This window comes from Rhamphochromis sp. 'chilingali' (assembly GCF_963969265.1).
Source record: "Rhamphochromis sp. 'chilingali' genome assembly, chromosome: 13".
Lineage (NCBI taxonomy): Eukaryota > Metazoa > Chordata > Actinopteri > Cichliformes > Cichlidae > Rhamphochromis > Rhamphochromis sp. 'chilingali'.
In genome coordinates this window covers 9,754,045-9,773,619 of record NC_137940.1, presented here as the reverse complement: position 1 = coordinate 9,773,619, position 19,575 = coordinate 9,754,045, and the positions used below count along the sequence as shown (strand labels likewise).

The window sequence follows — 19,575 nt, the reverse complement described above, 5'->3', positions numbered from 1 at the left end:
AGTTGGGGAATGGTTGCAATCACAGCATTATAAGATGGTCAAAGATGTACTCACAGGAATTGAGGAAGAGTATATCTTTCACCATCCAACAGTGCATCAGCAGAATCTTGATAAGTTGAGTTTCATTTTTGATTAATAGAAACCATAAAGTTAAAAATAAACATTTTCCTGAATTATCTAAAGAAATCTAGACTCCTGCGTGAGAATATCAGGATTTCTTTTATTGTCTGAGATTCATTTTATTTTCTGAGTACGTCCTACCAGTGAGTCATCCATCAATTTAATGTGTCTAGTCAGGTCCTTGGACCACCTCAGCTGGCTCCCTTTGTTGTCGAGGACTAGCAGTTCTGCTCTGAGTTTCTCCAATATGACCAACCCCCTACCTTCCTCCTCATCTCTCCCAGAGAGGCCAGACACCCTCCATGGATCACCACCTTATCACTACTTAGTGTAAAATGTAGTAAAACAAAATAAATACCAAGTAAAATGGGCAAGCAACTTAAAATACATTAAAAGGGCAAACCACATTAACGTGTAATGAATTAAAATTCTAAATACCCCTTAGGTACTTCAGTGAAGGCTGGGTCAGTAAAACTAACATCAACTTAGTAACAGAATAAATGTTTCAGCAATCAGTGAGCTCTAATCAGTGAATACATTCACACAGTTCCAGACTTAAAAAACAAACAAACAAGATAACAAAATAAAGAAACTACAAAATGGAGTAAGCAATGTGTATGTCAGGTTAAAGATCACTAAATAAATAAAGATCTAGTACGTTGCGTCTTCAGTGTTCTCATTTCACATGAATCACAGCGGAAACTCTCTTATTGTGAAATATCAGCTGGGCCGTCTTTTATTGTGAAACAGTGAATCCAGCTGCTGGTGACCGATAGAAACCCCGCAAAGTGAGCGCTCCATCAATGGACTCTCAGAATGACCGGAAGCGTTGATACCACAATAAAAGCATATAAAAGCAATATAAAATACAAAAGCGATATAAAAACGATTTTCTTTTCATGCTTTTTAACAGGTTTAACTTTAAATTTTTAAATTTTCATCGGACCCGTTAAAACAAAAGCACTTCTTGAACAAAATACACACAGAACTAATAGAAAGTTATTTTATAATACTAAAGTTTTTATATTTTGGTTGTTTCTGTCTTTTATTTTTATTCTTTGCCTGTACTTGACCGGTTGTTACCAATTTACCTAACTTATAATTGTACTGCAGTCATACAATATCAAGAGTCTTATTTTTTTTCCTTAATTAATAAGATTGCATAAAATCTTATAAAATAAAATAAAGGTATTATATTTCATAAATTTAAATCAGGTAGCCTATTTGTTAGCTTTTTATCTATTGGTCCACACTAAAAATGTATTATTTAATTAATTTTATTAGTTCCTTATGACAGGGTAAAAACCCCCACAAAATATCTCTGGTAAAAAGCAGAAATGAAATTGAAATATAAATATTGTTTCACTTTAAAATACACGAATGAATTGTCACTTTTAAAGAATAAATATGTTAAATATTATATAAAATATGATACACAATATACAATATTTAAACTATATTATCTAAAAATAGAATGTGATAAGATAAATATTTTAAAAAGGCACCCTTAAAATGTGCTCTTTAGAGTGTAGTGCAGCTGGATAAAGAGCACTGACATGCTCACTACCCTCCACCTGAAGTCAGCAGCAAAAATCAATAAACCTGAAAGATCCGGTCTATGTAGATGAATTTAAGTAGATTTGCTTTGATTAGATCTGGAGGCAATTACATCAATGACTGCTTTCACGGACTTTTCTGTTGTTTTAGGGTTGCTCAGCTTTGACATTTGCTTGTTTTGTGTTTTGTGTTGTTATCCTGGTTGAATAAATTTTTCATTAATTATTTCCAAAACATAAACAAGTACAAAATCACACACCGGTTTGTAAAACTTCCACCAGTACGGGTGTTGGACTTCCTCACTGGCAGAACTCAGGTGGTGAGGGTGGGTAGATGCGTCTCTAACAGCATCACCATCAACACAGGAGCAGCACAGGGATGTGTCCTCTCGCCACTGCTCTACTCCCTCTACACTTCAGACTGTGTGGCCACCCACGGCTCCAACACCATTGTGAAGTTTGCTGACGACAGTGGTGTTGGGTGCCATCTCCAACAACGATGAGGCGGCCTACATGGATGAAGTGAAGAATCTGGCATCGTGGTGCCAGGACAACCACCTCCAGCTGAACGTCAGCAAGACCAAGGAGCTGGTGGTGGACTTCAGAAGGGGTCAGCACAGAGACTACAAGCCCATTATCATCAATGGAGCTCCAGTGGAGAGGGTGCAGTCCTTCAAGTATCTCGGTGTCCACATCTCCTCAGACCTGACATGGGCTGCCCACATTCAGGTCCAGACCAAAAAGGCTAGGCAGCGCCTGTATCACCTACGACAACTGAGGAAGTTCAGGGTCTCTCCAAAGATCCTCAGGATTTTCTATACAGGTGCTGTGGAGAGCATCCTCACACAGAACATCACATCCTGGTTTGAGAACAGCTGTGTAAAGGACCAAACAGCTCTTCAGAGAGTGATCCGTACAGCAGAGCGATGCTACAGGATTGCTCTCCCCTCGCTTCAGGACACCTACAACAGGAGATGCCGGACTAGAGCAGCGCAGATACTGAAGGACCCGTCCCATCCTGGCATCCGGGCAAGGACAGAGAGACTCAAGAGGAGCTTCTATCCCCAAGCCCCCCCCCCCCCCCCCCAAACACACACACGCCCTCTCACCCCCCCCCCCCCCCCCCACACACACACACACGCCCTCTCACCCCCCCCCCCCACACACACACACACATGCCCTCTCACATCATCCATAAGTGACTGAGACAGGACTCTCTTCTAGACACTCTAAACCCACTGGCGCAATGTACATTTCGAATTCCTTTAATTTTAAATATTGTCTATTTTGTAAAATGTTCAGATTGTCTATTCTTATTTAATTCACTTAATGTACAGAATTCACCTGCTTGCTACATGCTGCTGCTGCACATTCACTTAATGTATATATTATATATAATGTTCTTCCTCCCCCCTTTTGCACAAGTCGAGGAACGTGTCAGGTTTCATTTCACTGTTTGTTATACTTGTATAACTATGCATGTGACGAATAAAGAACCTTGAACATTCTTGTAGTTCATTTCCTCCATGGCGGTCGGGTTTTATTTTGAAGGTGCTAGGCGGAAGTGTGTTGTGACTATTGAGGCTTTACTCCGGTGAGTTTTGTCCGGCGGCTGCTGCTCCGTGAGGAGCAGATGCTGCTGAGTGAAGGCAGAGGACAAGACAGGGAGTCCCGGACCGAGCAACTGACTGCTAGCCACACAGGTGAGATCACTTCGCTTCTCTCCTCCTGTCCCCCTCTTTCATGTTCTCCCCTCTGCTTCTGCTCTTTAATCCGGTTTAACTGCGGACTTGGTTTAAACGCTTCACCTTTTTTTTCTCATGGGGAAAGGGAAAAGTTCGCTTTAGGTTCTCGGACTGAATAAAAAGCATAGAAGAGGCTCCAAAATAAACTCCAAAGAACTAAAAGTGAGACAGTAAAGAGGAGGAGGACATCGGGGTGTGAACCCGGTTTACGTCAAACTCTTTAAAAAACAGAATAAACTCTTGCTTTCAAAGTGCATTTTAATACATTTAGCGGGGATTTTTAATAAAGTTTTAAAGCGAGTTGTGAAACAGAATGTGCAGTTTGTGATCGTACCGCTGGGGACGCTGCAGCAGCCGTAGTTGAGGTTTTATGAATCAAACTCCTAAAGCGGTATCGAACTGCAGATCAAAGCTTCTGACATGTTTTATCTGCCCGGAAATGTTTATTCCTGAACCTCCACATGTGAGTGTGTGTGAAATGTTCATATTTACTCAGCTTTTTTTTTTTACGCCACACAGCCTCCTTCACAGTCCCAGGGGAGTAAAATCTGATGAGCTGAAACCAGCAGCAGAATCTGCTTTTAGAAAGTCTGTGAAGAGAAGCTCAGTTTTTATGTGTTGTAGATGATGCCAAGTCAGGCTGCAGTATTGTCATATTTCCTCAGTGCGTGCGTGTGTGTGTGTGTGTGTGTGTGTGTGTGTGTGTGTGTGTGTGTGTGTGTGTGTGTGTGTGTCACGCTGTCTATTAGAACCCACAGACATTAAATCCTCAGTCTGGGAGTGTTATCACTGATGATTGGATTCGAATCATTTCCCTTAATCAGTAACTGCATTGATTTGTTCAGACTTTGACGATGACAGTGTGGCGTTTTAGAGGTGAAATGTGGAGTTGCAGATTTACCTGATCGAGCTTTATCGATAAAGTTTTCTATAGATGAAGCAGCTGTTGTGCCGTAGGCCGTTTCTGACCTTCTGATTTAATCATGGGCACACCACAAGAAACAAGTGTGTGTGTGTGTGTGTGTTAGAGGCGGAGCTGCAGCTCATTGATCAGTGTGAGTAAAGGTGTGTGTGTGTCCATGTGGTCTCCTTCCTTTTTGCCCAATCACATTGATCAGTCAGGCCAGTGCTGATTAAACTCTCCACTGCTGCTTAAACTACTTTCAGATCAGTGAAAACTTTATTTAAAACCACGGGCGGCTCAGACTATTCTCGACTTTGCTCAAAGATTAAGGCAGATTAGTTGTAACTTTCAAAACTAAAGACTACGCCCAGGATAAGTAACGCTAAGTCTTATTTCAGAGACGTGCCTGAGGAGCTGCCCCGATGGCAAAGGACGGAAGAAACTTAAACAACACAGCTGATAATTTGCACGGCACAAAAGAAAGAGAAGAAATCGAGCTCAGCAGTTTAGATTAAAGACGTGATCCTAACATACAGGTGACAGGCATGAATATAAATGCCAGCGGTGATAGGAGAAGATCAGTTCCAGCTTAAACGCTCAGCACTCATCACTTCTTAAGCATGCACTGCAGCTCTTCACATGTGTTTGCTCAGATCAGATTAATCATGCCTGAAAGCTGCAGCTCCCAGTTGACGTCCAGCTGATCCCTGCGGTGATGCAGCAGGTAGATGTCCAGAGAGCGTACATCGATTCGTTTTAGACTCCATCTTTAGTGCCTGCTTTGTGATGAGACAAGACGCAACGAAAAACTCCCTTTTCAGGCTTGGGTAGGGGCATCCATTTGCTGCGACCGGTTGGCGGTGAGGGGAGGAAGACAGGATAAAGACACACTAGAGCCAGAGGTGAATAATAACTAAAATTCCTTCAAAAGGATCTTCCTCGAAATATAATTCAAATAAAAAAATTTAAAGATGAAGAAAAGTCATTGTCGGGGTTTCTGCTATACACAGGGATGGATTCTGGGCGTTTTTGACTGTAAGGGTTATTACCCATTAAAACAGACTGTGAGAGTCACCTAGTCCCTAATTCCTGGTCCCCTTCTTAGGGTCCTGTTCTGTTACCATGTCCTGAATCTCATTAACACCACAAGTAACACCTGAGCTGCCTAAACCCGGCGACAGGACGCATGATGACCTCTCACACCACCCAGACTTTAAACCCGAGACCTGCAGGTTAAAGAGCGACACCTGTGGCTCACTCTCAGGTTATTGTAGCGCACGTGTAAAACCAGCTCGCTTTCTTATTTTCTTATCAAGTTTTACTGTTTCTGCATCTGAGAGTCTGCAGGGTGACATGAAGTTTGTTATCAGACGGTGAGGGTGGGGCTCGGCGTGGACATCCTTAGGCTCTGCAGCTCTCGGTGTCCACACCAGTATGTGGGAGGTGAATGATTAAAATCAATACAAAATAAAATACAGAACTAGAGAGCATTGCATCTGCGTGTTGCCCTACATTGTGCGTGTTCTGCTTTTTTGTAAAGAAAACCACCAGTGGCCCACGAGAAGTTCTCAGAAACAGGGGCTGACGTCACATGGGTGAATATTGCTGACTGGAGCTTTAGTTGACATCTCTTATTTATTGAAATGTCTGACCTTAAACACCGCATATCGTATCTAAGTGCGTATTCATGCCGCAGTAAAGGAAGAGATAAAGCTTTTGTTTCAAGCTTTATGGTGTAGATTTTCACGTGCACTTTGAGGCGTTTGAGTGCCTACACGCTGGATTTAAATCACAGGTGCTCAGATTGTTATTAGCGTGCAGGAGTGTTTTGCTTGGTTCAGACTTTCAGACCAATTGCAGTTACGGCAAAAAACTCGCAAAGAGAAACAAAATCACTTGGCATGTGTTTGAAGATGCAGAAACATATTTATTTGCAGCTTCTCGGTATTAGACCTTCCTTGAGTTCTCTACCTTTTCTGCTAATTAGTGTGTGGGAGGCTGTTTGCAGATCCAGACCTGAAAAAAAGTCAAAATACGAGGAAGGGATCAAGTTTTTACTGAATGATGGTTTGATGTTATACAAAGTGGGATAAAGTAACGCCTACAGGCAGGCAACAAGATGGATGTGCTCTCTGTTTAATAAAGTCATAATAGAAGGCAGTAGTCATCACGGTTCAAAACGAGACCCAGCCCATGCAGGTGATGATGGCAGGGTGGAGGTATGCGAGGTGAAGTTGTTTTTGTGCTGTTGCATGATTACAAACTCAAGCTAAAGCAAACCAGAGTGCATGAAACCAAAACGTGAACCTTAGTTTGGAGTTTGTGGTGTGAGAGACCCTCAGGTGTGTATTTTTAAATCCTGAACGTTGGATTCATAGCCAGAAGTGACCGAATCTGGATGAGAGGGTGGAGTAAACCCGGGAGGAAAACAAGAGAGCTGAGAGGGTAAAAAAGGAGATTTTCTTAGATTCACCTACGCTATAAATAATTCTAAGGAGATGAAATCCTGACTCCAGAAGGATACCTGGATCTGAAACGGGTTGCGATGTTCTCCTGAGATCATCCAGGAGACGCCCACAGTTCTGATTTCAGTTTGATGTGTTTGTAAAGATGTGACGGCAGATGTGCAGTTTGCTCCAAAGGTTCCTGGGTCAGGATTCGATCACCTTAAAAAAATACACATGTCAGGTCTCTGATTAAAATCCTCAGATAATTTAAAAATGTTTGATGAGATTTTAATTTGTGTTTAACTTTGTGAAATATTTCCTGTTTTATTTCCAAATGCTCTCGCTAAGAATGAAGAGGGAACCCTGTGAGGATGACTCTGATGGGAAACACTGGGACAGTTGCTGACTGTGTTTCAGCTGATAACTTGGACTGAGATCAGCAGCTTCAGTATCTGATGTGACCTTTGACCCCTGCACCTTTGAGCTCAGTGTTGTTTTGTGCTTTAATGCAGAGCGAGCAGCTGCTGACGATTATTCAGGCGGAGCAGCGACGGCGGCAGGAATGTCTGTCACTACACAGCTGGGTCTGCTGCTGTGGAAGAACTTCACCTACAGACGACGACAGACGGTCAGTCACACACACACGCACACACATCAGGGCTTAGCCTGTCAACCTTTACATCACTTTTCATTCATCAGGGTGTCATTTGGTCCATAAAAAGTCTTTTTAAAGGTTTTTGTTTTTCAGTTTCTGCATTATTCAGTCAATCACTTGGTCCATAAATAACCTTTAGACCCTTAAAATCTTAAATGTTGGACTGAACGAAATATATTGCTAGACAAAACAGTCGATTAGGCTGCTTTTATGAGCCTTTACCTTCCTGTCCTTAAAGAAACTGCACCTTCTGCTCTGACATGTTGGATTTATTAATCAGTCATGTGGTTCCTGAAACAGCCGATATCTTTAGCTGAAGGAAAAAGTGTTTGTGGGATTTTTACAGATGGTTACAGAAGAAAAGTCTAAAAGCGTGGAATAAATGCCATGTTGTTTGTATATGTTATCAGTGTGTGCCTGTCCTCGGAGAAAGAACTACTTGTATAGCAATTTAGATTAAATGTTATTTAGCTGATCAGTTTCTGGATAAATCAATCGCTTGATTGTTTGATAACATGTCTGATAACAGAGAGAAACATTTTTTTAATGATGCTTTTATGCAAAGCATCATGTGAGGAGCTGGAAATACAAAAAATACTTTTATTTTCTACATTTTTATGTTTGCAAACTGAGATGAAGCTGACTTTAACTGGTTCAGTTTGTGTTACCTGGATAGACCACCTGTTTGACTTGTTTTATGTTTGACCACAGAAACAAAGCGGTCAGTGTGATGGGGGTTTAAGGTCACCTCTCTGGAGTTATGTGGGTTTTTTTGTTTTTTGGGGGGGATTTTCACTCGACCCTGATCAGTAACCTGGTTTGGGCTCCGTGCTCTGCTGCTGATCGATCAGTGACTTTTCATTAATTATGAATAACTTCTGATAATAAACACGTGAAGCTTAAAAGGAGCCAATCAGGAGGCTTTTAGACCGCATGCACGCACTCTTTTTGTGTTTCTCTAATGGTTTCCCGTTTCTAGCTGGATTACGTGTCAAAGTGTGTGTCTGTGTGTGTTTCAGCTCCAGCTCCTGGCGGAAATCGTCTGGCCCCTCTTCATCTTCTTCATCCTCATCTCTGTGCGGCTGAACTACCCTCCCTACGAGCAGCATGAGTGTGAGTTGAAAACCTTTATTTAAACGCTAATCAAACGGCGCTCTGGTTCAGAGCCTGAGCCGATCGATCCATTGAGGCAACGGCTGCCCCAGTTTCACAAAGTTTCAAGAGATGAAGAGTGATGTCGGAGAGCATCCTCATCCAATCAGCCTGCAGCATCGTGTCTGTTTGATCTGGGAGACAAATCTTGGTGTGACGCGAAGTTTATGCTTGTCATGGTTGACCCAGCACACGGAGCTTCGGGCTAAAAATGATGATGTCATAAACATGGTGGTGACAACATCAGGCGGTGTTTGACGTATGTTGGACGTCATCTACGTTGACTTCGTTTTTCAGCTACGAAAGTGATTTTCTTTGCACAAAAAATGAGCACAGCTTCTGCTAGAAACACTGTCAAACCAAAACAGAACTGGACCAGCACCAGTCAGGTGGTGCAAATACGCGCTGGAGGTGAGAGACATGAACACAAAGGTTCAAATCTAGAACATTCCTGCTGTGAGGTGCAGCACCATTATATAAATCACACAATAGGCGTGTTTCTGACCCCAGCATCATCATGGAGGGGGGATAGAACTACCTTAATTTGTGCACCCTGACCCCGTCTCCTCCTCCGGCGTGGCAGTGAGGGTGTCAGTTATTGGTGGTCACACAGGGGGCGATCAGGCTGTAGGCACATACATTCCAGCCCAGTCCAGCTGGAGTCCTGTTTTCAGGTGTTCCTGGAGGGTCCAGGGGCGGCCAGATGAGTGCTGGAATATCTTGTGCTGGTTATCATCTCTCTTCAGACCCTTGCACCTTTAGGAACATCTGATATCAGTTTCACACTGATTGATTTCTCATTACCCGAGGTTATTGATTGACAGTGGTCCTGGAAGCAGGAGGAAGTGCAGTATTGCTTACTGCTGCAGGATTTCAAATTAAAGCTTCATGTGCTAAATGAATCTCCCCGTGTTGTTCATCACGAGGAGCTTGTTTTTTATTGCTCTTTATCGCCACAGTGATCCATCGACAATCAAAAAGCTCTGATAGGAGTGCTAAACTGCACGAAAGGGTTAAACCTCACTTCAGCGTCTTCTTTTTCCGTCTCAGCGTAGACCTCGATGTTGCATAAATAAATCAGCTGTTTGAAATCAGATGTTTTGAACATCTTCCCAAGCCTGAAAGGAAATATGACGAAGGACATGGAGAAGTTGGAGAGAAGAAGCTGACTCAGACAGGAAGTTATGGTGATCTCACAGAGAGAGAAAGCAGGAAAACATTTTCCAGGTTACTTCCACATGGAAACGATCTCAAGTTTGAATCAAAGGTGTTCGAAGCTGGACTGAACTGCAGATGGAAATTGGTCTTTTTTAAGTTTTCTGTTATGTGTAGATTCAACACCGATTCATCTCTTGAGTTTGGCGAATTTTTATGTTTGAGTGATTCATTTGTTAATGCTAAATGGTTAAAAATGGTCAGGTATAAGAACTGGACTGAAAATGAGTGAAAAAGCAGCAAATGTCCAGAGAAAAACTGGATTTTGCTCCTTGAAAGCAAAATATGAAGACGTGAAGCGGTGACTCAGTAGCGAAGGTCCACTTTAAACCTATAGCGAATGGTTGTGTGATGCGAGGCCTTTTCGCCCGGCGAGCGCTGTGAAAATGAAGAAAAACTGAACATCTGCTGGTAACTCCATTTATTAGTCACATGTCAGCAACTTAATTATGTTTCCACCCATCTGTTTGTTCATTTACTTTGAGCATTGACTGACACGTCCGCTCAGCGAAAGCTGACGTCACCCGACGTCTGTAGCTGGGGTGGCTGTAGCTCAGGTGGCAGAGCAGGTCAGCCACTAATCAGAAGGTTGGTGGTTCGATCCCAGGCTGCATCCTGGCTGCATGCCAAATATCCTTGGGCAAGAAACTAACCCCATGTTTGCCTACTGGTGGTGGTCAGAGGGCCCGGTGGCGCCAGTGTCCGGCAGCCTCGCCTCTGTCAGGGCAGGGCAGCTGTGGCTACAATGTAGCTTGCCATCGCCAGTGTGTGAATGTGTGTGTGAATGGGTGAATGACTGAATGTAGTGTAAAGCGCTTTGGGGTCCTATGGACTAGAAAAGCGCTATACAAATGCAGGCCATTTACCATAACAGTCCAGACCTCAAAAACACAGACTTCACGATTGATCAGTTCACGTTCTTCCCATCAACTGATCGGTAAACTCTTCCACCGCTGCAGACGATATTGTGCAGCCAACAGTCATATTTTAACCTGGATGAACCCTGTGAGATATAAAGTCACGATCTGGGACGACCCCAACCCCAAACTGTTTTACAGCAGTTCCGGAAAAAAAAGAAGACTTCCTGTCGTGTGTTTTCATGCTGAGACTTTGAAGGAAAAAAAGTAATTTTTCTCATTTGTTGAGCAGTTCAGTTGAAAAACAAAGGAAGAACAGCCTAAAATTGTTTAAGAGAAATTAGTGGAATCAGTGGAAATATACCAGTGTTTTTCCACACTGCTGTCCTTAGAGACCTATTGTTATTCCACCCCCGTGAAATCTTTACCGTAAAGGCATTCAAGCAACTTGTCCAGATCAAGAAATGCTTTTAAGTGTTAACTTTTTACTAAAATGCCAAAGTTTAAAATGACTGAGGGGATCTTGAGATAATCTGGTGTCAGCGGCTGAAGATGAAGAATCAGAAGCTTCAGGCTATACTTTTTTACTGGATGAATGAAACCTGCCTCACAGGAAACAAAAGGAAACGCTTTCATTCCTCACCGATTATCTCAGAGGAGGAGCGCCTCTCTGCCTCACTCGGGCCAAACGTCAACATCAGGAGATGAAGATGGAGCAGGAAGCTGCTCGTCTTCCTCTTTCCCCGTGAAAGCAGAAGCTCTGGGCACTCGAAGTACTTTCACTTCTCGTGCTGTGTGAGAATAGTTGTGCAGTGCTTCACGCAGCATGTGAGCTGCAGGGACGTGTTGAAACTCGCCACGCTGGATCAGAGACGAGCTGGAGCCCGCTCGATCCTTTAATATCCAGTTTTACACACCAGCATAGCTTTGAACATGTTCATGGAGACGAATTTATAATGGTTAATCCCTCTGCGTGGGCACTTTGGGTCAACACCGCGTGCTAAACGTGCTGTACAAATTAATGTGACTTGACGTGACACGACAGCTCCGCTGCACACAGTTCAAACTTTTCTGTTTGTTTTTGTGGCATATATTCAGAGCTGCTGAGCTGCTTTCAGCTGTAGATCCCACTTTTCTTTCAGGCGATTGTCCACCATGCCGGCCAAAAACATCAGAAGTATAATGGATGTGATTGAGTCAACAGGGTAAAATTACTTTTTAAGATTAATTTCTAAAGAGAATGTGGCTGTTGACATCACCTTTAACGAGTCTGAATCAGTCATGTGAGGGCAGTCTCCTTCATCTGTGGCTTCTTTTTAAGGTTTTTCCACATTATTCACTTCAGTTGACTCTGTTTACAGCATCTAAAAAAAGTTTAGATGCTGTTTAAAATCTAAAGCGTAAAACCAAAGTGTGGATGTTTCATCCTAAAGCAACTCGTCAAGTGTTGAAATTTGATTGTCTTTTTAAAAAATATCAGCTCTTTCTCAAATTCAGTTGTTAACACGCTTGAGTGAAGTTGTTACGGGAGAACGTTTCCCACTGAGGTGCATCACATCTGTACACCAACGTGTTACTCCAAAACCTCTGACCTTTCAGGGGTGTACTTGAATGCATCGCCAAGTCTCACAGGTGATTTAAGAGTTAAGGCGTGGTTGAAAAACTCACCTGCTGCACTGTGACCAGATAAAGAAGCGCTTTGGGAAGAACATATTTCAACTGTGCTCCTGAGCAAATAAGATAAGATACCTTTATTAGTCCCACGAGTGGGAAATTTCATGTTAAGGCTGCCGATCTAGTGCACGCAATAGCGGCGCCATCTTACCCCCCGACCATACATACATGACACAAAAACATCACATGGGGAAGACAGGTCAGAGGAGTATGCACAACACGAGGAAAGATAAGGAGAAAAAAATAACTCCCCCAGACTGAGCTCCAACAGGGAGATCAGTTTGAGAACAGAAAAAAAACACCTCTGCACATAAGAGCACATGAAAAAACTCTTAATACACCAAAGAAACACATGACAAGCAACAGGGATGGGTAAAGGGTGAGAGACAGCCAGTGTAGACAGTGCATCCGGCCTGCAGCATAAGCGCTGGTCTCCTTGATCCACCGTCGGCATCGGAAGGGAATAAGCGTCGAAGGTGTTTGGAGGGGGAGGGGGGATGAGTGTACATCTGCGTGTGTGTGTGTGTGTGTGTGTGTGTGTGTGTGTGTGTGTGTGTGTGTGTGTGTGTGTGTGTGTGTATATATGTCCAAATGAGTTTATTTTACCAACTTCCAGCAAACTGAACACCTCAGGGGCCACGATAAGTGAAATTACTAAATAAAGCAGCCAGCTGACTGAGGTGTAACCACGCTGGAATATAACTGCAAAGAAAACAACGTGATGATGTGGATGGTGTGACGCAGTTATCACAGCAGAGTCAGGCCACAGTGCGTAGATCCACATGTTTGAGTTGGCAGCACGAAACAGAAGTTCTGTTTCATAATAAGTCACAGACAAGAGAGTCTCCACCTGCTGCTGGGACAGGTGGAGGACTGAAGGATATCCCTTTAGTCTGTCTGTGCCTAGACTAGCGCCATCTTTAGAGTATAACTATTTTCATTACAGTGTGTAAAAGGCTGTTTATGGCTATGATTCAGACGTCACTGAATAGCGAGCTAGCGTAGGTTACCAACCATAACACCCACATAACCTCAGCTTTCTTTCTTCCTCTAGTTTTTTCTTTTTCAGCCCCAGTGGGAAAAATCTTGATCTGACCTGTCTGTGTGTATGAACATGACTTCTCTGTCACGGGCAGCAGACATGATGAAAGTGATAAGTTTATTAAAATATTTGCCTAAACCCGCATGTTTATGTTTACCTGCCTGTTTTTGAGGATTGTTGGCAGACCGCTGCTGGTGTGGGGAAATCATGGTGCACAAGTGGACCCAATTGCAGTAATGTAAATTGCACGAGTCTGCATATGGACCTGCTTACAATGTAAATCTGAACCTGACAAACACCAGGAGGGAGGTCCGAGCGGGTGGAGCTTTTGCTCGAGCTATTAATTGATTAAGCAGCACACAGTTCATCATTTGCTCTGTGGCACTCGTGGCTCAAGAGTTGGGAGTTCGCCTTGTAATCGGAAGGTTGCAGGTTTGAGCCCTGGCTTGGACCGTCTTGGTCGTTGTGTCTTTGGGCAAGACTCTTCACACAGGTGGTGGTCAGAGGCCCCGGTGGTGCCAGTGTCCGGCAGCCTCGTGGCTACAATGTAGCTTGCCATCACCAGTGTGTGAATGTGTGTGTGGATGACTGGATGTGTAAAGCGTTTTGGGGTCCTTAGGGACTAGTAAAGCGCTATACAAATACAGGCCATTTATTAACATGTTTTATGATCATTATCAGTTCACAGATTTAAGCTGCAGTGTGTCTTTTACACCCAGTTTAACAAGTCAAGCTCTGGTGTTTTGGTCTGGAGCCTGTGGGAGTTTTTCACCCCTGAGCTCATCCTGAAGCTGTTGTTCCACCTGTGTGGCCCTCACTCTGCTGTCGAGTGAAGTGAATCTGCGCCTCTCCTTTATCTTATCTGTGTTTTGATTAAAAAGAGGCCAGTTGGCAGTCTTAAAGGTTCCCTGATATCAGCGCCTTCTCTGTGCGTACAGCTGACACGGTGAAGCTCAATGAGAGAAAGGGGATAAAGGTCTTTGTTCTCAAAGTGAACCCGCTCGTGCCTCTGCCCTCGGCTTCAACCTGCAGCGGGTGCCGCTGATGCTCGACTGAGGGCGACAATAAACCAATTGCAGCTTATCTGACACCTCTGAGTCCAGGTGAACGTGGGAACACTCTGTTCCATCAGAGCAGGAAGATAAAGAAACACCCTGAACATCTTTCAGATTAAATCTGACCGCAGCACACAGGCAAAACCACATCTATGGCTTTAAAACCTGCATATCTTACATTGGGAAACACAGGGGCTTTATTCTCTTCATGTTACAGTGCAGAGGTGAGAGGGCGCCTAAAAATGTGCACTATATCTCCTGTGAGCCTGTTTGGAGCTGGTCACAGCTTTCCTGTCATTTTTACTGCAAGATCTTCCGACTTTCTTGTGACTTCCTGTTTTCATTTCCTGTCTGCAGGTCATTTTCCAAACAAGGCGATGCCATCAGCCGGCACGCTGCCCTGGCTTCAGGGAATCCTCTGCAACGCCAACAACCCCTGCTTCAGACATCCGACACCGGGCGAGTCCCCGGGCATCGTCGGCAACTTCAACGACTCAATGTGAGTGGCCAAAAAAGAGGCTTTTATTCTGAAAAACTTCTCATCTTTATTAAACTGCTAAAGCGTGCTTGTGGTTTCATCTTTTACTAATCAGCAGACATTTTTAAGTAAAATGAATTTTATTCTGATAGTACCTCACATTCTTTCATTTCATTTTCATTACATTTACATATAGAGTGAAATCTCAGCTCAGTTCTTACATAAATGCCGTCTGTAGAGCTGAAACAGGCTGTCAGTGACTTTATTTCTGAAACTTTATTGATACACTTTAACTTTCCTCCTCTCACACATTAACAGACAAAACAGAATTTTAAGATTTCAGCTGCTTTTACCTCTAACCAACACCGGCAGGTCATCTGCTCTCAGTGTTTGTGTATAAGCTGACGCTTCAGCTGTTTTCATGGCCTAAACCCAAAATCAGTAAGGATTCATCATGACTGATTACATCACACACATCAGCCGATTTTGTGGTCGCTTTTTTCGCTATTAGTTTACACTCGGGAGCTGCTCGTTAAGCGGTACTGGAACAGTGACCTTCAAAGTAAAAGCTGCGGCCTTTTGAAATGTGTTGGTTTCACCAATAAGGAGTCGTTTTTACTATGAAGGCGAACATAGTTTTTTTTTTCTGGTTTGTGTCGTATGTGTTTGACTTTCACCACCACTCTGTGGTTAGTGGGCGAGCGTTTGCAGACTAACCGGCATCTTTCATCCAACCTGTGGTGTACCGTGGGAATCTGCTGGTGACCAGATCGATCATAAAGAGGTTTTGGGTGCAACATCTTCTTTGTGAGCCAATATCACCCAGAGGTCGCTGGAGGTTCGCTGGTCTCTAGGCCTGTGTGACTGAGGCCCCAAAGCTTTAATCTTATTGGTTGCTTATCAAATTCCTGCTACGTTTCCATTCTCCTAAGGAGCCAGAAGCTCAATAACTCTCAGATGTTGTGACACATAAACATCAACTACTTTTAAGACTTAAAGCTACGATATAAATTACTTATCTGAGCTTTTTCACTTTAATACTTCATGTTCCTTTACTTGTTTTAAAGTGACACTTAAACTTCCTGTAGAGTTTAATTTTGAACCTTTTTCCACTGTTTCACTTCACATATTTTAAATAGCACCATCTGCTGACACCTTCCTCCCTTTTCTGTCTGCAGACAGTCAGTGTAAGAAGGTTAGCTTTTGAACCTGTGGACTGAAGTAGTATCCTTACATATCTACTACTTTTATCTAGAACCTACCTTTGGCTGATCCCTTGTTCAGAAGGTGGTCACTTCAGCTGCAGATTGGATCTGTGATCAAACCGGGGGATCTTTTGCTTGTTAGGCGAATGTAAACCTTAAACTCTGGAGTTTAGTTAGTCACTGCTTCCATAATAACTAACACTTTAACTGTTTTGAGTGTCAACAGAAATGTCATTTTAACCTGTTTGTTGTTTTCACTGTAAGCTGGCATGTGCTGGGTCTTTCCCTCTGTGTTTGTATGCATGCTAAGAGCTTCTTTGTGGCTCACGTTTGATGTTTTACTTTTATTTTGCAGAATTTCTCGCCTTTTCTCGGACGCCAAGAAGATCCTCCTGTACAGTCAGAATGATAAAAACCTTGAGGGCTTCAAGGAGCTGGCTCAAGCCCTGCAGGTGCTGCAGTCCAGCCGCTCAGGTAGGACACGCAAAACGCAACCCTCACTGTGTGGGGATGAGCTCAGATCAGGGTTAGCGATGCAGTTTGACTTTGTTTGATTTCGCTAATCTGAGCATCAGTGTGGTTTGGAGTGATAACAGACATATCAGCCGTAATCACGTCATCACAAATAAGAAATACACAATGTAGATAAAAACTCAAAGCGTTTAAATGGCTAAAGTTCCAGCTACGAGGTGTATTTATAGACATGTTCTTGTTTTAATCTTAACAACCTGCACACGGCAACAAAGATTAAAAAAAGGACTTTGCCAGCTTTTGGATAAGAAAAGTAAAATCTTACTGTGTCAACATGACCATAGTAATAATATTCATTATTATCATTTTTAAACTGTATAACAGAACAAATGCAGAATTTAAAAGAAGTAGAACATTTTCTTTTAACAGCCAGCCGGTGCCTAAATGTGAAGGTTTTATCGCCATTCCTTTAACAGAGGAACCTAAAGGCCAAAATGCATGCACTTATTTTGAAAGGTAATGTTGTAAAAACACAGCAGAACCCTAAAACTGGTCACCTGGGCCCTGATTGGTGTTAAGAAGTTAAACTTACTGAGACTTCAGGCCAGATGAGAGCCTCGGAAACCAGCCACATAACACCCATCTTCCATAGTTCTGTGAGAACAGTTCCTCGTGCAAAACAAGGAAGCTGGAGGCAAAGGTTTAAACATTTCTTGTGCTGATTTTATGGCAGCTATAGGACTTGGTCTTTTCAGACTTTTGAGACGCACCTGATGAATTCCTTAACCCCAGGTTACCATGTTAGAGGAGAAGATGGACTGAAGTTATCACCTAATGCTGGCTACATTGGTTAGCAAGCTTCATCTATAGACTGTACAGTAGGACACAAACAGTTAACAGACAACTTGGACGCCGTATTCATACAATTAAGCTAACAGCAGCCATAATATTGGTTGGATAATTGTATAAAAATTAAAAAACTGCTGGAGCCTCGAGTGGACGTTAGAGGAACTGCAGCTTTTGAAACTGGAGCGTTAGCTTTTATTTTTTAGCCCCAGAGGTTAATGTTTGGAGAGAATGCCTTGACTAACCCTACAGTGTAATTCATAAACCTGTGAGTCATGACTGTCGGCAGGCTCTTTTTTTGAATGCCACCTTCGTCAATAAATCATCTCTGAGATCAGCTCGCTGAAGGAACCTAACAGCTAGCGAGTCTTTGCAGAACCTCTCAAAGGTCAGCAGGTTTTTAGGAGTCCTTTCTCTGCCGCAGGAGTTTTCAGGCTCGCTGAACAAAAAGAATTTCTCTCTTTTGTGCGTTAATTTGCAGCTTTGGCTCTCTGTGGGGGGCGTTTGTTTTCCCTACCTGCACCGACCTGCCGGCTCTCTTGCTTCTCCTCCCTGTTGATTGAGCATCAGCACGTTTCTGCTCTTTATTCCCTCTAATCTGATAATAAATGAAGCAGTTTTATTGGTCAGGAGGGCGATGGTGTGATGAGGGGGCGGCATGACACGCTGCAGCAGGTTTACCTGCTTACCTTCCAGGTGAGCTCACCTGGTTAGAGGGCAGCAACCAGGATTCAGCAGTTCTCAGGAAACTTCATAGCCCGAGGCCTTAGAAACAGATCTGCGAAAATGCAAATGTTTCTCTGCAGGAAAGCGACCTTTAACGGTTTGTTCAGCACCAATAAAACAGATTTTCATCTGACAGACAATTTTCATGTCAGTTTTAAATCTAAAGCAAGCATAGAAAGCTAATCAGCTAATTCTCAAGCTTCAAATGAGCCAAGACCTCCAACGTTCACATTGAGGCGTTAAGGCTAAAGACCGCACAACGAAACACACTGAAAGTTTTTCCTTTGTTTGTTTTTTTCTGGTGGTTTTTATAGTTTGTTTTGTCACTTTGTGTTGTTTTTGTTTGTCTGTGTTTGTGTCCTGGTTTTTGTCTCTTCATGGTTAATTCGTTGTCTTTTTGTCTGTTTTTGTCTCTTTTGTAGTTGCTTTTTGTCTCTGTATGATATTTTGTTTCTTTGTATCCAGTTTTTGCCTCTTACTGTTTGATTTCTTCCTCTTTGTGTTTTTTTTTGTCTTTGTTTTTGTGGTGTTTTTATTTGTCTGTGGTTGTTTTTTGCCTCGTTATGCTGGGTTTGTTGTTTTGTTCTGTTGTTTTTGGTCTTATGTTTTGGTTTGGTTTGTTTTGTATGACATGGGTTTTTTTTGTCTCTGGTTTATTTATTTGTAGGGGGTTTTTTTTGTCATTTTGTGTCCTGTCTTTGTCTCGTGTTGGTTTTCTTCTCTTTGTATTTGATTTTTGGCTGTTTATGTTGTTTTTGGCTCTCTGTAGTTGGTTTTTGTCTCTGTTTTGTTTTTATGGTTTTGTGTCTTATTGGTTTTTGTTTCTTTTTATCTTGTTTTTGCCTCTTCATGTTTGTGATTTGTGTCTGTTCGTGTTATTTTTTTTTCTATGGTTCCATGGGTTATTTATTTGCCACTTTGTGTCCTTTTTTTATTTTTATGTGATTGTTTTTGTTTCTTTGTATTCAGTTATTGCATCTTTCTATTCAATTGTTCCCTCTTCGTGTTTGATTTTTTTCCACTTTGTGTTGTTTTCTCTCTGTTGTGGATTTTGTCTTTCGGTTGTCATCTGATCGCGAGCGGTCACTCCACACGCAGTTTTCTGATATTAACACAACTCTCTTCTGACTCTGCTGAGGGGGGTAGAAGGGTGGCAGCAGGAGCCGATTCTGATTGGCTGGCCCTGTGGCCCCTCCCCTGCAGGTGGACTGACAGGGTCAGCGTACATCGTGCATGTTCGCGACGCCCTGTCGTGTTGGGTTTTCTGCTGCTCGGCTCGGCGCCGTCCCGCAGAGCGTCACTGAGTTCAGATGTGTCCCTGCAGCTGTACAAACGTGTAATTCAGAGTGCCCTAATGGGGGTCCACATCAGACCTGAACCTGGATTTGGGTCGCTGCAATCATCTCACATAACCATTACTGTACAGT

General features: G+C 42.9%; 1 protein-coding gene across 1 annotated transcript in view; it reads left to right on the top strand.

The window, feature by feature from the left end:
- Positions 1-3,262: 3,262 nt before the first annotated feature.
- abca1b (ATP-binding cassette, sub-family A (ABC1), member 1B) overlaps positions 3,263-19,575 on the top strand; it is a 42,999-nt gene continuing 26,686 nt past the window's right edge. Inside the window, exons 1-5 of the mRNA XM_080900719.1 lie at positions 3,263-3,379; positions 7,285-7,400; positions 8,447-8,540; positions 14,780-14,921; positions 16,461-16,579. Coding sequence (XP_080756845.1) covers positions 3,310-3,379; positions 7,285-7,400; positions 8,447-8,540; positions 14,780-14,921; positions 16,461-16,579 — 541 coding nt within the window. The 5' untranslated portion in view covers positions 3,263-3,309. The remainder of the gene's footprint in view (positions 3,380-7,284; positions 7,401-8,446; positions 8,541-14,779; positions 14,922-16,460; positions 16,580-19,575) is intronic.